The sequence below is a fragment of the Phragmites australis genome, chromosome 10 (genome assembly GCF_958298935.1).
Source record: "Phragmites australis chromosome 10, lpPhrAust1.1, whole genome shotgun sequence".
Lineage (NCBI taxonomy): Eukaryota > Viridiplantae > Streptophyta > Magnoliopsida > Poales > Poaceae > Phragmites > Phragmites australis.
The window spans coordinates 30,936,949-30,955,493 of record NC_084930.1 but is presented as its reverse complement, the minus strand read 5'-3'; the positions used below and the strand labels follow the sequence as shown (position 1 = coordinate 30,955,493).

General features: G+C 40.3%; 2 protein-coding genes across 3 annotated transcripts; one reads left to right on the top strand and one right to left on the bottom strand.

Moving 5' to 3' along the window:
* Window positions 1-5,387: 5,387 nt before the first annotated feature.
* Window positions 5,388-7,957, bottom strand: LOC133930694 (uncharacterized). Its single transcript, XM_062377404.1, has 3 exons — window positions 7,743-7,957; window positions 6,032-6,153; window positions 5,388-5,960 (listed from the first exon to the last, which is right to left on the bottom strand). The coding sequence occupies exons 1-3, from the start codon at window positions 7,891-7,893 to the stop codon at window positions 5,640-5,642; spliced, it is 594 nt and encodes a 197-aa protein (XP_062233388.1). The 5' UTR covers window positions 7,894-7,957; the 3' UTR covers window positions 5,388-5,639.
* A 109-nt stretch (window positions 7,958-8,066) lies between these two features.
* On the top strand, window positions 8,067-10,538 carry LOC133930693 (protein GET1-like). Of its 2 annotated transcripts, XM_062377402.1 has the most exons (7): window positions 8,067-8,270; window positions 8,497-8,576; window positions 8,686-8,756; window positions 8,926-8,996; window positions 9,087-9,168; window positions 9,779-9,828; window positions 10,131-10,538. In XM_062377402.1, the coding sequence occupies exons 1-7, from the start codon at window positions 8,190-8,192 to the stop codon at window positions 10,215-10,217; spliced, it is 522 nt and encodes a 173-aa protein (XP_062233386.1). In that variant the 5' UTR covers window positions 8,067-8,189; the 3' UTR covers window positions 10,218-10,538. The 2 variants fall into 2 exon arrangements, with proteins under 2 accessions (XP_062233386.1, XP_062233387.1); XM_062377403.1 differs by lacking the exons at window positions 9,779-9,828; window positions 10,131-10,538 and adding an exon at window positions 9,279-9,772.
* The last annotated feature ends 8,007 nt before the right edge of the window (window positions 10,539-18,545 follow it).

Genomic DNA, 18,545 nt, shown 5'->3' with positions numbered 1-18,545 from the left:
CTTCACGAATGAAATATGAATTATAGACTCTATTCAAGACCATTTCATATGTTTTTTTTTTTGATAAAAACTTAAAACTTGAACGAAGAACAAAGCAAAAAACAATCACTGAAAGAAGCAACTCTGCAAGTTGATGGTCTAGAAGCAAGGAGATTCAAGATCCTCTCAAATACATAAGTATATGAACGTTTATGTCTCTAGCAACAAGAAGAATAACTTCCTAAGGTTGAAAAATTGTAGCTTAAAGGTAAAAACGAAAATCAACAAGAAAATTGAAAAACTTACACCGAAGACAAAGGAACCAGAAGAAGGAGTAGATGGACACAAACTCATACGAGAGAATAAACTTCATTAAGCACAAAGGTCAGCCCGATTTTCGACAGATTACAAATTGTTTCTCTCATAAAATCTCTAGCCTATTACAAAGACTAAGCCTATCATCTTTTCTCCTCCAAAATATATCACTAGGCTCTCAAATAGCTGGCTCAAGCCTCTCCCATAACTCTACCCCTCTACTTATAGCCCTTGGGAGCTTTCCTTAACCCTTAAGTTTTCTTATTCCCAAAATACCCTTCACCAGTAGTGTACCCCTAACTACCACCAGGACATTTTGGTCTAGATTTCGCTCCTTTCATCGAACGAAAACAACTTCTTCATGACTTAACTTCAACTCGACATAAGCTTCGTGATGATCCCATGTGACCCTCCAGTCCTCCCGCGGTTTTGTGGCCAAACCGTGAAACCCTAACACGTTTCTCAAAGCGTGACCAGCCGACACTTGCTTTGCCTCAAGCAAGCACTCTGATGTCGATGCGTATACTTTGTTTTACGATCTTGACCACTGGCAAGTCTCTCTCTCTCTTCCGATCCCTCGGACCGCCTTGTCACTTGCACCGGCATCCCCTTCGCTTGACTTTGTCAACATGCCGTCTTCATCCTTCTTCATATATGCTTTGCTTGATCTCCACGTGTATCACTATGATCACCCTTGACTCTACTCGGCCTCCTTGTGAAGGTGATATGCCCTAGAGGCAATCATAGAGATGATTATATCACATGTTTATGTTCATGCACTTCTGAATAATGCGTTATTCCAAAAATGACTATCATTTATATTGATCAGCAAGTATGTGATTTGTTTGTGAAACTCTTTATTTATATCGTGATGTTATTCTAATTTGATCCTTTGTCACATATCAAGGTTCAGTCGATATGATCTTTATGTATACTTGGAGTCAATATATCCTGCTAGGGACCGTTATTGACTTCGGTTTGGAAAGAGTTTCCGAGTCGCAGTTGTTTGTACATGAACATAACAGGTCGCACACTTAATGGGTTGGAACAAAACATGTGAATTGGATTCGTATATGATTTTGATTGGATTGTGATCCATGAGGTGTTAGAGTCCTAAAGGGCTTTCAACGTGGGAGCTCATTAGCGATCCCTATATAAGGAGAGGCATGGGGTGGGGCGTGAGCAAGGGAGAGCCACTTCAAAACCCTAGTCATAACCCTCCACACGATCTCCTAAAACACTAGCCGTGCGTTCGGTGCTAGCACATCGATACTCAACGATTTTGCCCAGTACGTATGGATATTGTAGATGCACTGCTGCTATCGCAATGTTGATCTCCTCGGCGTGTAGATCTTAACGCTGCTACTCGGCTGGTCAACATACTTGCTCAGAGCTAGTCGAGGACACGACAGATTTGCTCGATGGCTGGTCGAGGAACTGGTCGAGTAGCACGACCACCTGCTCAGAACTGGTCGAGGAGCACGACCACCTATGTGAGGCTGGTCGTGGACCTGATCGTGAAGCTGTTCGAGGAGTTTGACGCGCATGATATTGGATCGATTTACTCCAACTATTCTTCCGCTGCACTGCACATCAAGTAGTAATGATCTATAATCTCCTACTTGCATGGTTTTCTGGGTGAGTGTGGTAGATTTTTTTTGTTTTAGGCTAGCATAACCTACCCGTTCCCCAACACCTTGATCGTCCGGCATTAAGCCTCCCACTTGGTCTCGATCATCTCGTTGTCGATCGCCAAGTCGCATCCATCACCTGCACATCATGAAACAAACAAACATGTTTCTCCCATTCCAAACCATCTCCAGGTTAGCTCAAAACAAAAATCTTCAGTTGAAAGCACATTCCGCAAAACTCGAGAACACTGGATGCTTCGATGTGCTCTGGGACTGAACACCGGACCATCCGGTCAGTATAGCTCATTCTGTGTGTTGAAAGTTTTTCTCTATGCAAATATTTGTCTGGTACAAAACTCTGATGCACACGCTCCAATCACTGGAGCATCCGGTGCGTTCAACTTCTCCAGATCATGCTATCTGCAAATATTTGTTCGGTGAAGCCTCCGGTGTTCAATATACATACCACCGGACCTTCCGGTGAGTGTTACTCACCTGTCCACTGAAAAATCTACTCTCTAGAAAAATTAGTCTGGTGAGCACTCCTTGTCAACACCGAAACATCCGATGTCCACTTTAAATTTTGGCTCCAAACTTTCTATCCTACAAAAAATATTCCGTTGCTCACCATCACCACAACGGATCATCCGGTGACCCTTTCAAATTTTGTCGCCACACAAAAATGCTCCAGTGCTTCCTTTACTTTCATGCACCAGACCATCCGGTGCAGCCAGAATTCCAAGCACCGGATAATCCGGTGAGGTTTAAATTCTTGAACTCAAAGAAAATTGCCAATCCATTCTTCCTCCAACTCGAGTTAGTCATGAACAAGAACAATCATCAGTAAATACATGCTAACTAAGTTCAACTTAACTCGAACGTTGTCAATGACTCATCACAATCAAATCAAGGCACACCTTAACTTGGTTTCTCAGATGTTGTTGGAGGGTTTTGAGTAGGGTGCTTGAAAAGCTGTTGTTTAAGGATTTTATGGGTCATCTAGCTCATTTTACCCTTGCAATTACTCCAATCTTGCATGCACCATTAACTTCATTCAACCGTTGCTTGCTCTTCTCAAAGCACCATTAACAGCCCTGCATGCACCATCAATGGAGTTCATGCTTGGAGTACTAGCATATTTATCGGATGTTGGGAGTACTAGCATATTTTGTATCGTGGTTTCTTATGGTTGCAAGGGTGGTGAAAGAGGAGGAGATGCAGGAGTATTTGTATGAGACTGAGAGCTAGCTTGTGGCGGAAAAACTAAGTAGACGAAAGGACTTCTGGTGCCAACTTGCGCCAAAATGGTTAAAAAAATCGCGCAAGCTGAAGTCACAGCAGGGACAAAGGAAATCCGAAGGGAGAAAAAAATGCAATCGCTGCAACCGGTACTCGAACCCTGAACCTCTAGAAAGCAAAGCTAGGTATGCACCACCCTACCCATCGACGGTTGTTGCTGTATTGAATAATCTCAGGTAGTTGAGTTATGATAGGTAAAATGTTAAAAAAACAACCTTACTTAAGTCACCTTGGTATCCTAAATCTTGTTTAAAATGACATGTAATATGAAACCGGAGGGAGTATTTAGTTCTAAGTGTCACAAGGAGTTGGGCTGACATTTAGAGTAGATACATTTTTTGTTTTTCCTTTGGCTGCACTATTAAGAGGTTGAGGATAGTAACTTAACCTAGTATGAGTTAGAGAGATAGTTATGATACATACTAGTCAAATCTAGCACCATGTAGCTTAGATGAAGCCCAACAAAGCGAAGATCACAGATGGATCAAAATTTGGAATGAAATGGAGAAGTTCAAAGATTTTGTGAACATCGGATAATCTGATGTTAACATCTGAGGATTCACTGGAGGATCTATATAGACAGCAATTTTCAGGGGAAATTGAAGTCATGTTCATCATATGATCTGATGAACACCGGAGGATTCACTAGAAGGTTTATACAGAGAGCATTTATGAGGAATCCAATTGAAGTTCTACACATCATATGTTCATCGGAACAATGAACACCGGATGTTCCAATGTGCATCGGAAGGTTCACTGGAGTAATTACACAAAGACATTGTTGGAAAAGGTTGAAGATGTTGTGCACATAGGATGGTCCAATGTATGTGTTCAAATCTCACCGGATCATCCAGTGAGTATGGCCGTACAATAATGGCTATTTCCTGGGCAATGTCAAACTCTAGGCACTAGATGTTTTGATGAAGAGAAGGAAGGTATCATCGGATCATTTGATGAGTTGAGGGGTAATGACTAGTTGTGGTAGTTGGTTATAAATACACATCCCTCTGCGCTATGAAGACTCTCTTAGCTGGTGGTTGAGCTCAGTTACATCCTTAGAAAGTCAAGAAGAAGAAGAAGAAGCACTTGAGTGATTTCTAGACTCTTTAATTGCAAGATTAAGGATATCATTAGTGCTAAAAGAGTAGCTAGTGTGCATTCAATCTTCTCTTTGGCTTAGATTAGGTCGAGTGAGGTTCTTAGCTTGTTACTCTTGTGATTAGCATCACCTAAATAGCTTGGTGACGTTTGGACTTAAGGAGCTTCATGGTGAAGTAATTGTTGAAGCCCCAAGATGATCATGCACGAGTTTGAAGCCACTAATCTGGAGTCCAACGAGGACTAGGGGGAGTTCCTATTCTTCAATACTTAGGAAAAAATTGAGTCTCCCTATCCCTTCTCTTTACTTTGAACAATTTACTTCTAGCATTTACATTTTTACAATTTTCTTTATTAGGGTTGCTTTGCTAAAATCGGGATAGTGCTTGATTGGGCTTGCATATCTTTCACCTACAAACTAGTGCACATTTAGCTTAAGATTGTTACTTTCTCTTGCAATAGTTTTTAGGGTTAGAAAAGTTTTAGAACCCAATTCACCCCCTCTTAGGCATATTAATCCTACAGACCAGTAGACTAGAAGTGCTCTAGGACGTAGCATCTGGATTCTAGATGGTCATTTAGCTTCCCTTTGAAATTTGCCCAGCAATGCAAAACCACATGCATTTGTGCGCACATGGCTTATCTTAGCCTTCCATTCCTCCAACCCGATATTCATATATTCCTTGATTCTCCTCACATGCCCCATGGTTTTTTTCATATATTTCTTGAGCACGAATCTCAATGCAAATTAATAGTCCTGATCAGTCTTCTGTGTGTAAGGCTATGTGAAAATTTCCCTTTGGCAATTTGCCTGACCTCTTATGCGTGGTTTCATAGTCTAGTTCCATTCTTTCTCTTTTCCTGATCTTGCCTAAATCAGGTACATAAGGTTTTGCAGATGGACCAACTTGAGCTGCACTAGTAGCTGAAAGCAGATCAATTGGCATCTAGCTGAAATGGGAGAATATCGCGGTCATGTTCTAGTGCAAAGCTGCCATCAGTTAATATACACGTTGATCAACTGCCACCGTGCTTCACTTTTAGAGCATCACACGGAACAAGAACAGCAGTGAAGATTATCAATGGATAATTTTGTTCCGATGAAATGGGAACTGTAACTCAATACAGATGAAATCTGGAATATATGATGGGCAGAGCTCATCAAACTATGATGTTTCATGCACCTGCCAGGCTTCTCAGCAAATGAAATTTTCCAGACAAACATAGACTTCCGTCCTAACTTGTTTTTGCGAGTCATAAAAGTATTTCATATCATACAGTGATTTTCAGTAGAGCAAATTGCACTGGCAAGGCTGTCTAAGATGGTGCAAGGTAATTGATGAAAGTTTCAGCCTTAGGAGCCAAAGCTTTTATGTCCTCACGCGTTGCCAGTTCATTGTCCTCAAACTGGAATGCTGGAGCACAGGTTACACCAACAAACGAATAATGCAGCGCAGGGTCTCTTCCAGGAGTCTTGACAAATACACTTCCATCTTCCGTGAAGGACTCAATATCACAGGTCAAGAAGGCACCGAACCACACATTTGGAGGGACCGTATATTGTGGTTTCTGCCCATGTCGTAGATCAGGACCAACAACTGTCATCTTGATTTGCCCATCATCGTGCACCTCAAACACCTGGATGAACAGAAGAGCTGAGAAGTGTTCTTAGAGAACCAGGCATCTCATTTTCAGATTAGTTTGCAGACCGTGAGAGATTCTCCCATGTAGTAGTGCCAGGTTTCAGCACAAGGGATGCGGTGCAGCCGAGCAATTTCCCCAGCAGGCAGCAGGAAATAGATGGAGCTGCTCACAGCACGGTCCACCTTATCTATAAGGAATGAAACACAAAAGTAAGAAATTAGGGAAAATATTGTTGCTTAATCCAAGCTATTATTCAGATGCCTAAGCACAACCAAGTGATCAAGACATAATGTTCTTTGTCTCAAACATATATTCGATATATCAGAGAAGTATTTGCATTATGCAATACTCCAAAATCATGAGGCTCAACGAGGAAAGTTTACAGTCCATGATAATTATGCACTAAGATGTGACATACTATGGGTATGAGGGTATCAGCTACTCTGTTTCTTTGGTGGTAAGGCTCATCTGATCCGAATGAGATGATCTGTGGTGTATCATGGCACTGAAAGGGTTTTTATAGGCACAAGGATGTGACATACTTTGAATGCTGATGTGTCAGTTTCACACCCCAAAATTAGAAGCTACAGCAGAAGTACAGTCCAATATTTGTGGACCAAATGGGTAGCTATTGCCTATTTAGGCTAGCTAGGATGATGTCGCGAGGTCACAAAATTGCTGCTATGGGTCGAAGATGACCAACACTTTGGCTTGGTTAATGGTTACAGTAGGTATCATTCACTTGACGGGAAAGAAGCAGCAGGACAAAAGCTAGAAGAATAATTTTCTCATCACAAGTTTATCAATCAATGTTTAGTGGAGATGCTCAAGTGTATGCATGGTTCAGAAATCAACAGTACCCGACTCCAAGATGGTTTAGAAAACTAGCACTAATGATGGATTACCAATAGTTGCTTGGAACCCTAGCAATTCTTTTTTGTACGGAACCCTAGCGATTCTTTTTGAATCATCCAGTTAAGTGGCTAGGGAATCAGATAAACAAGGGCCTATATATGCTAAGTTCAGGCCATGTCCTTGTTACTCTTACAATTATTCTTTGAAAGAATGGAAGGGACCATTACGAGTAGCCAACTCTACCTAAATTTTCGCTGTAACACAAAGGCAGGGTTGAGTTTTAAGGTTAAGGTGAAGTCGCGAAGACCTCTTGCAGATAAGACAACTGTCAGAGCCTCAGAGGAATCATCTTGAAGCTAATAGAAGCAGTTTGCACTTCCCAATCAGTTTGGACTTTCGAGAATCTCGACTCCCTCAGTGAAGCACAATTGCACAGATTGCATCAACTTCTAACGTTTGAGAATCGGCAGCTATTCTTTTCCCGAAAGTAAAATTCGTAGCAAAATAAAAGGCTCACTCGGTTGCCTTCTGAGGTACACCACTGTGATGATCTCGATGCAATCTTAAAAGCTCATAATCACCCCTTACATACAGCTACGGGTTACTTCAAGACAATCACGCTATTTACTTACCTAAATCAAACTAGAACATTGAAGCATGCGTTAGGGAAACAGATCACCATCAGGTCCATCATCTACCCCCCTCCCCCCCAACACACCCACCCACACCCACACCCACAATTCACAAAACAGACACCGATTACAGCTACTTGCAACTGTCACTTGTGCTTCTACAATTCATAAAGCTTTAAGTACGTCACTAGTACTGGATCCAGTCGAAGGAAACGCAGGCAGAACGCGGGATCAAGAAACCTAGGCAAACGGTTACAGCTGCAGTGAACAGTGAGTGGCGCAAGCTTACAGCAGGGCGGGAGGGTGGACTTGGGGAGGGAAATGGAGGGGTCGCGGAAGGTCTCCAGGTAGAATCCGCCGTCGGGGTGGCGCTGCAGATCCAGCGCGGCGACGATCTCCGCCGCCGTCTTCTTCTCCTCCGCCGTGCTCGAGAGCGCCATGGATTCTCGGGGTTGGTGCCTCGCCTTGGCCTTTGCCCTTTGCTTCTGCTCAGGTGTCTATAACTACCGTGTTAGATTCATCTGAGCCGTTGATATGCGACAAGGCTGCAAAAGAACGGCCTGGATTTATTCATAAGGGCACAACAGACCTGGCTCATTCGGGCTCTCTTCTAGCCACAGACAGGAGAGTGAGGACTGAGGAGACCGGCACCCACCCGACCGCACCAACCCGCCGCCACCGCCCCGCGCAGCCGCACTAGCCGAGCCGCCTCGCTGGCCAGTGTCCACCGGCGACCATGTCCCCGGCGGCTTTGTTCGTCTTCCTCCTCGTCTCCGCGCTGCAGATGCTCGACCGCGTCCTCGATCTCGCCAGAAAGGTCGGTGCCAAGAAAGCTCTTTTCTTTTCTTGTTCCAGAAAAGATTGTTCTCTTTGGGGGGGGGGGGGGGGGGATTCGATTTTGGTTAAAGTAAGGAGTTTATGAACCATTCTACATGGAAGAGATGCTTGGCTCCGTGATTATTGGATCTGTTACCTGCTGCAATTCCGACTGTTTTCAGTTAATTCTTTTCCAGTAATATTGTCCTGACCTGTTGATGTTCCAGAGGGGATCATTTAGTGATGATCAGCTCAAACTACGGATGGAGATCACGCAACTTCTCAAGGAGGCTAGTGCACTGTCAACGTAGGCCATTTGGATACCCTTCTCCTGTGATTTGGCTATTTTGATATAGTTGTTCTTCAGACCTTTTTATTCTCTCCTATCCCTCATTGTTTTCCTGCTTTTGTCGCAGGCCATCGACGTTTGCGCAAGCTGCGAAACTCAAGCGGCTGGCTGCTGCTAAAGAGAAGGATATGGCAAAACGTAAGGGTTGAATTCTTGGTAATGCTTCAAAAAATCGTTTCCTCTGATAGTACCTGATTCTTGAGGCCCTTACAGATGTTGATTTGAAAGCGGAAATTCATTACCCAGTGGTAATTAGTGTAGAAGTGCAAATGCAATTAACAAATCTCTCTATTTCTCTATTTTACAGTACAAGAGCTGAACATTAAAGGGAAGCAGTCATTATATGACCAATATGGAAGAGTTCTGTTGATCACCAAGGTGCATGATGATTCATGTAGTTTTTTCCCTTCATCATTTGATATGTCATATGTATAGCTTCAAGAGTGTCTCATCAAATTCACTTTGTAGGTTCTAATTTATGGTGTGCTCATTATGTGGTTTTGGAGTACTCCTGTAACTACTGTTCCCCAGCATCTGCTACAGCCGTTCGGTATGTTAAAGCCATTTATTAGTTATCATCTTGTTTTAAAGCATGGTTCGCTACCTGAATCCTGAAGTTTGCTCACGGCACTATGTTATGTGACCTTTACTTTAATGCAGTGATGGCATTTATTGGATTAGTTCTATTCTATCCAAAAGATAAGTATGCTTTCAGCAGAAGAATAATCTGCTTCAAGAAATTATTCCCCCTTTTCTGTAAATTACTGCATGCATTTGATAAGTTACTAAAATGAGCTTAATAGTGAGGTTAGTAATCACTAAACACATATGAAGGGTTTGACAATAAGGCTTTTTTTCAGTGAAAACAATTAGGCATTTTGCAAATACTCAATACATATGTCAATTTTTGGATCAGGAATGTGAATAGTTGTTATAAGACTATATACTGCTGTAGTTCTGTGGATCTGTGCTGATGTTAAATTTGGGTATAGTTGTCTTTCTGATTGATGAGTGTTGATATCCTTATTCCTTAGTACTTAACATGGCTGTTCTTGGCAACAAAAAATTATTTATTGCCTCCTTTTTTTTATAATGGGTCATTTGCTATGCTATATAGTTGAGAGTTATCTAGAAGTTAATGCTTCCAAAATGCTTCTCAGGAAGGATGTTTTCCTGGAGAGGTGTAGATGCTGCTACAGGCCGCGTTGTGGTAAGTATCATCAAACTTTTAACTTACGGGCCTCGATGTACTGTCTATTTGGATTGAAAATTCTCCCTTGGCGTCAGTCTTATTAGAAGTTAAAGGGGTAGGATTACAAAGATAGGACATGGCGATGTTTCAAATTCTAATGTATTTCACCTGTTTGGATTAGTTTTGAAACTGACACAAACATCCTAGTAAACTTTGTTGTTCGGCCATTGGGGAACTTTTTTTTTACTAGATAACCCAGGATATTTTTGCAGGAAAATGGAAGTTGTATCATCCTCTAATCCCTTATTGTGCTGGTGCAGGTTGGAATTCTCCCATGGCTATTTTTGACCTCTCGTGTCAGCAATCTGCTGAGCCAAAAACTCGCACCCATATTTCTGCATCCTTAGCTCCTTTGATAACTTAGTTGTGGCTGTGTTTTCCATTTCGCAATATTGTATAGCCTCTCTCTATCTACATCAGTGGACTTCTTGGAATGCGAAAGTTGGTAGGGACTTAGTAAACAAATCAACGAGATTATCACATGATTTAGTTTGCAAGATTTCTATCTCCCTATTATTTTGCAATTCATAAGGAATAAACAATTTAGGGACAATATATTTGGTTATATTGCTCTTTATGTAATCTGTTTGTACTTGAGCAATGCATGTAAAATTATCTTAATAGATAATAGTTGGTGATTCAATGAAACCAATATTGTATGCAGTTTATCATTGTGCGAAGCCATACGCATTCACGTGTTGTTTTATATAATGCAATTATTTCAGAATGATTTATGGATATAGTCACTAGAATCATTTTGACAACTCTTATGAGAAGGCTATATCACTATAAAATCAGTATGTGATCTGATGTTATGGAGATCAGTTATATAGCCCGTATCTGAATATCCCAATATGGTCATATCTTGATTTTGCTAGCAGAATAAATCTAGTTCTTTGTTGCCATAAAGATATCTGTCGATATCCTCTTTGACTCCCACCTAATGGTGTTATTGGGGCTGTGCAAGTTTGAGCTAGCAAGTTATCTACAAATGTAATATTAGACTTATTGCGATTTGCAAGATATATGAGCGCTTTGATGGTACTAAGACAAAGAACGTTAGATTTAATATCTTTTCATTATTAACCCAATGTATAAATGGATGTTGATTCATATTTAGGGATTGAATAACCATGAATGTTTTGATGGATATGATTATCTAATATCATTTGGATATTGGTGGACGGATGGATAAATGTTCAAAGGGAATATGCTCAAGTTATAGACTTAAGCGAAATTTGGTTTTTACCAAAGCCATTCATCTCAAATTCCGTCTATTAATGTTGCATGTTTTGTCGTGTGTGGTTTGGAGATGATATGAAATCTAACTGAGATTTCATTATAAACACAAGTATGCAATCATCGTGGTTAGAGTAACCCTTCTGCAGAAGGAACTTAATAAGTCGGTTGTACCATATTATTTTTGACTGATTTAAGCCATATAGTGACTTTTAACTGTTACACAGTACATGTTGTGGTTTGCGTTTGTATTCGGAATGTCTAGTCCTTCGGAGACTTTCATATATATGTCTGAATCAAGTGACCCATATAGATATGCAGTCGCTACATCGATCAACTGCATAGATAGATGATTTTGAACTCCTAATTAAATTAGATGTTGAAATATGATTCCATTCATTACTAGAGAATAAATCTCATTAAAATCAATGACGGGTTTCTGTGTGAACCCTTGTTCTACAAGCCACACTTTATATCTCACACTTCGTTGTTTTCGTTCTGTTTGCGGACGAAAACCCACTTGTATCCCACATGGAAGATGTTACGAGGAGTAGGTATTACTGATGTGAATACCTCTTTTTGGAGAGTGAGCACAATTCTGCCTAGATTACATCCTTCTATTGTGTCTAGTCTGAGCGCTTGCGGCACTCTACCATGGTCTTGGGATCTGAATCATTGTAAATGTCGTTTGCAATCTTTGAGGAGAAGTATCGACAATTGTAGTATTTCGGTCGAATGATTCTCTAGAATCGATATAATTGATGAAAATTTCATCTACCTTTCTGACCTATTGTGATTTCCCCTTACAATAGAGTTGCGGTGTTCCAATGTCTTAACATCAATCTTTGTCTACACGGTTGAGCTGGGATGTGGATGCTGATCATCCATTGGATGTATAATATTTATAGCCTTGGGTGTTGTTCAACTTCACGTTGATTTGCATTTACTGTTTTGGATGAATGATTCATATATTTCCACGGTGGCTTACGGGAAGCTTTGTCCTTTTTATCGTGCTTGTCCCTCTCTTATTTTGATTTGGGAGTTGAGTGATTTTGTTTGGTACCTTAACTCTTTTCGGCACATTTCTAGTAGGAATGTAAGATTTGGTGACACCTTTGTTGTTAGTAAATGCATCTGTTAGGTTATTTGTAATATGTTGCAAATTTATGATTCTCTAAATTTGGAGTTTAGATTCTTGAGTACATGAATCTGTGAAGGAAATGTCTATGACATTCTGTACCGAATATGGCCCTCTTAGGGCATGTAATGTGATTTTAGTGATTAATAACAACATAGTCAATGGGACTAGAATGTTTGTCAAGTATATACTTTAGTAGGTCTCAGGATACAACACATGAAGAAGCTACCACAACCGGGATAAAGATTTAACGACGAATGGTTCAACGCTCTAAAGGGTATACACACTGGAGCATTTGTTGCAGAGAAGGTTGCAGCTGTTGAAGAATGGAGTTAACACACCGGAAGGTCTGACGCTCTGAAGGGTATACATGCCGGAGCATTTGTTGCAGAGAAGATTGCAACTGTTGAATAATGGAGTTTAACACACTGGAAGGTCCAGCGCATGAAGACCTTGCACCCCGGAGCTTTTCCAGAGAAAGAAGTTAAAGAGACTACACGTCGGATGGTCTGGCGCTCTGAGGTTCTACACGCTAGAGTGTTTTGTGCAGAGAAGAAATGACTCGGTTGGCAGAAGAAGATATGCACGCTGGATAGTCCGGCGATTAAGTGGTGAACACGTCGAAACATCATGCGTTCACAGTGGGTTTTAGTGGATATCCAATGGCTAGTTTTTGAAGAATGTACATACCGGATAGTCCGGGGTGTACAATCTGTCTACACTGGATCATCCGGCGTATACAGAAAAGTTGAGCTGTTGGAGCAACGGCTAGTCTGCGGGGTTGAGGCTATAGATACCCCTCCATTTGGTCATTTGAGGGTGTGTCTATCCAGGGGAAGCTTATAGATACTTGTGAAGACATCTGAGCCACCAAAGTGCTAAAAGTGACCATCCAAAGCAATTAGCACATAGATTAGTGAGTAATTAGTGCTATTAGGCCTAGAGAAAAGTGTTGCTAGGTGTTGCTATCTAGAGAGTGGATCAAGGAGTGATCATATTGTGTACCAAATGGTACGTCAGCACCTTAGAGTATTGGTGACTCATCGACACCTTGGGTCTTGGTGGCTCAAGCTTGTTGACGCTCCGACTTGGTGTGGAGTGACTGCAAGAAGCTTGTACAGGGACACGGAGACCCTTGTCTTGATGAATCAAGCTCTGAAGTGAAGACGACGACAAGTGACCAGAAGAGAGACTAGTGGTGAGACCTTGCCTTGGTGGCTTGGTAGCTCATCCGGTTTGAGATCTTGCTTTGGTGGTTTGGTGACTCAAGAGCCATGACTGGAAGAGTCTTAGCGACCTGGAGCATATCTTTGGTGAAGCTCCAACGTGGATTAGATGTGATATTTGTACCATTGAAACCACATGATAAAAATTCTTTGTGCCGAGTTTGCTCTCCTTACCTTATTTAAGTTTTCGTATTTACATACTTGCAATTTACCCTCCTAAATAGATTGCAATCCCTTTTAAACAGTTGAGTACACACTAGATAAGCCTATAACACATTTAGATAGAATTTTATATATGTTTATCTTGTGAAGTTTTTGGAGCCAAATAGTTTTAAGTGTCATAATTCACTCTCCTCTTAGGACATTATCGATCTCTACACATTCCAATTGATTTTCTAGCATTCTTTTTGGTACTTGAAAACCCCCTTAATGTTGGGAATTGCCCCTTATCAAATATACAATCAATGTACCAGGATATAAATAGGTCCCCTGTGAGGGGCTTGATGTATTTTATAATCGACGGAGAGTTATACCCCACGTAGATCCTCAATTTCCTATGTGGGCCCATTGATGTACGATGTGGTGGTGAGATCAATACATACACAACGCAACTGAACTTTTGCAGATGGAAAATGCTAGGAGGATTTCCACGTACTAGCTGTAGTGGGGAACTTGTGTGATATGTAATTGGTCGCAAATGAATTAAGTTAGCAGCGTGTAAGACTGCATGACCCCTACATAAAGTTAGTAAGTTGCAATTATGTAATAATGGTCGTGCGATGCGCTTGACTCTCTTGATGAGAGATCTAGTCAAACCATTTTGAGTATGGACGTATGGTACTGAATGCTAGACTAGAATTCCTAGGGTCACACAATAATCATTGAAAACACGTGAGGTGAATTCTGCAGCATTGTCCATTTGAATGAATTGTATCCTATGTTTAGGATAATATGCTCATAATTTAATAATTTCAGCAATTATTTTGGCAAATGTATGGTTTCATGTGGATACAAGATACACATGTGACCATCGTGTAGATGCGTCAATGAGAATAATAAAGTACCTAAATGATCCAGATAATGGTTAGATTGGACCACATATATCGCTTTGAATGCGTTCAAGGAAGTTGAGTGGTTCAACTTGGATTTTAAGATAACAGGGTCTTAAAATTAATTTCCCTATGACACATACAGGGCACACAAAATCCGATGATTGTGTAAATTTGGTAGTATTTATGTCATGACCAATTGAATTGCTGATAATTTTTCGCATCATCCCAACGTCAGGATGACCAAGGGGATCGTGCCATATTTGGAATGTGTCTACATTCTAAAAAATTGCCTTATACGCAACATGTGGTAATAGTTTGATGTATGTGTAGTTCAATCCTGATGATAAAGAGGAAATTTTCTCTAGTATTTATGTGGCATATCTGTTATTTTTTGTAATGAGGAGATATTCCTCTTTGTTGTCAATATGAGTTTCGATATGGAAACTATTTTGATGGATATCTATAACTTAGTAGGGTACGAGTTGAATCAAGGTACAATAGTACATCATTGATTGTGATTTGAGTACTCATAAAAAGGGTGATTATAGAGCGAACATTGCCAACAATCATAGCATCGCTTCCAGCGATTGTCATAATATTTCCTTTACTCTTTTTAAGAGTTAGGAAATATTTGGTTTCCTTAAGTATAGAGTTAGTAGTATAACTATTCACTAAGCATATTTTCTCTTTTATCGGATTGTCCCCTGTCACGTCCCAATTCTGTGATCATGTCATTAAATATAATCATGCATCATGTTTAATTGCTAAGCATATGATGAGTATTTGTTATTCTAAATGATGGTTTAACTTTTGTTTAGAGTTATAAAAATATCCGATTGTTGAGTTTTCTTTTAGTTTAACCTCTGCATGCTTTGTGGGTGAATCCATTTAAAATGGGTTCATCTCGTTTTGTAATCGCGGCACAAAAATTCTTAGAATTTTTGGAGCATTAGAGCACCTTATTTTGGGATATTAAAATGGGGAGAGCAAAAAGGTTTTACAGCTAAAATGTGCTTTTTCTCTTACATGTGGGACCCACCTAACTGGTCCCACCACCTCACCTCTCTCTTTGGGCTGCAGCAGCACCTTTCTCCCTCCCCCTCACTCCCTCACGTGCTCCCTCTCTCCCAACCGAGCTGCCCAAAGAACAACAGGGCTGCTGCTCTCCCTCCCTCAAGCTCTCTCCTTCTCTTAAAAAATCTGCCCTCTAGAAGCAAAAGCAAGATACGGATGTGTTGCCATGGTGTTCTCCACCTTTCTAGCTTTTCATCCATCCAATTCGTTCTCGCATGCATGAAGATTTGAGCATTTTCCAAATCGATTTCATCACTCATCTCCAGTGAAATTTTTTAGCAGCAGCTTGCCTCTCTTCCCCAAGTCATTTTCCCTCCGATTCTTCCCCAACCGACATTCGCCAACCTCCAACAAGACCTAGGGTAAGTCTCCTAGGTTTTTCATGTGAGAAGGCACAAATTTGTTGGCTTTTGGAGTTGTGTATGTGTGATTGCGAAGTGACATTGTTCTTGCTAAAATGGAGCTAGTATGAGAATGTTGGATGAGTAAGCTAAAATGGAGCTAGTATGAGAATGTTGGATGAGTAAGAGCTAGTGAATCGAGTTTGTGGAGTGGGTAAATTAGATCTAGAATCAATGCTTTAGTGTATATATATGCTTATGTGAAATAGGTTTCGACATGCAAGTTGAATTGGCAAAGAACTCGTCGTAAACTCGCATTCCCCTACAGCTCGGAAGTTCCGGGTAATCATAGCTAAAAATACCCGAGAACCCTACTTAGAAGTTCCGAGTATAGCCCGGAAGTTCCGAGTTGATCCGAGCAAATTTAACCGAGAACCTTCGCTCGGAACCTCACTCGAAAGTTAACCCGGAAGTTCTAACCTTAACCTAGAACTTCCAAATTTAATGTTCATCAGACGTTTTTCTTTTCTTTTTTACTTTGCTGATAGCTTATGTATTTCGTAGTTAATTCATACGAACTCTAAAAATCATAAAACTAGTTGCGTCAGCTTCGTATAAGTGTGAACTACATGTTGAAAATGTTGGAACTCAAAAAAAAATGATAATTAATTAATTAATTAAATGTGTTTCTATTTAATTAAATCACAATACCATGTCCTAAAATTATGAAACCACTTGGAAAATTCATGTTATGATCAGTTCTTTCGAGGAAAAATTTACTTTGGTATGAAAGTGTTGTTTAAATTGTCGAAGTTTTTTAATCTTAATAGCTAGCTTAATTAAGGTCCTTTTTGAACATACATGAAATAAATCATTTATACCATAAGCTAATGAACCGTAATTCAAGTGATTCTTGTTGCATCATGTTATATTTTCATGGCATTCGGTGCATGTATTATAACATTTTATCATGTTAATTGTGATTCACCGTTCTTTCTGTTAGCAATCGACGAATCAGAGAGCGACGGGGGTATTCTTGAGATGGAACCTGATTGTGATTTTGTGTGTGAAGAAACTAAGCACCTATGTCTAATTTGATAATTTATGCTTTATGTAAGTTATGCATACTAGCTAGTCGTTGTCGGGTTTTTATGGGTAGATCGTAATTGTTGCATCGTCCTACCTTGGAATTGATTATCTATTGATCCTTTGTAACCCAGGTTGTCGTTATGTGTTTGTCAAACATAAAATGAACATGATGTGCTAAGAAAGCTTAGGTCATCGGTAGAAGACGAGCGGTGGTTCAACCATCGTTCGTGAGCTTAAGACTTTTATTTGTTCACAAAAACAACGATGATGTTGGGATGTATGAGTTGTGAGGATGATATAAGATGTGGGCGATGCTATGGGTAGGTCGGGGGAGGAACCCGGATGTTATAGACCGCTTGCATCGGTTAAGCATCGTCCATTATTGTAGTTGGCCTTGGCATTTTTCATACTTACCACATGTCGATATAATGTTAAGATAAGCCAAATACCTGTTGTAGTTTTGACCTTTTGGCTTATTGGCCTATGGTGTCGTGGGCATAATAGGCTTGTACAGGTAACATCGTAAATGTTTTGTGGGCATAATAGGTTTTTAGAGGTATCTAATTTGCTCGAGGAGTAGTTTTAGCTACCTCCACACCTTTAGGCGTATCTAGGGTGCTCCGGGAGTAGCCCTAGTGGACTTTCACACCTATAGGTGCATGTTCAAACGGTTGGGGCTCAATTAGAAAAGGTTGTCACTAGTACCCCTTGTGTGTACTTTAGTAGGTAGCACAAACCGAATGATCCTCGTATCGTGTGGATAAAGATGTACTTCCTGCAGGGTGTAAGATCAATTCAAATTGCCGCGCTCTCAGTTATAAGCATGCTTCTGTCCATTTGCATCAATCATAGAGTTTCAATATTGGAATATTATCATGGTATGTTGAGAATGGATGGTGATGTTGATGACGAGTTGAGATGGTTCTAATGATAGATGTGTTATGTCAATGATCTCATGATAGAATGTTGCTTATTGTTAGGTGTAGATGCTCACACCTTAAGTTAAATTCTACTTTGCACATGAAATTCATTTAACCTTTATGGTTGATTCCTTGCTACGCATCCTTAAATGCATTTCCTTGGAGTTAGGTTATTATTAAGTACCCATTATAGATTAAGTCTTACGAGTATCTTCGTACTCACGCTGCTTTAATTTTCAGGTGAGAAAGAGTTAGTGTTCGGCTACTTCACGCCCGTTGACGTTGGAGATGAGAAAGAGTAGTGCTACCTACTCAGGAGATGTTTTTTGGGGTTGTGCTTATGGGCACATATCACTACCCATCTTTTGTTGTTCATGTGTTTTTCCGCTGCATAGTGATTGTAACCCACTAGGAGATAAAACTGTATTTTATCCTCCTTGTGTTCGTTATGTAAATTATTATGAAATTGTAATCACTTAAAGACTTGTAATCTAGTTTTATTAATCATTGTTTATTATGTCTTGATATGGTGAATCATAGATATATATAATACATACAACTTTATTGAGTATCAATGTGCAGATACATTATTGGAA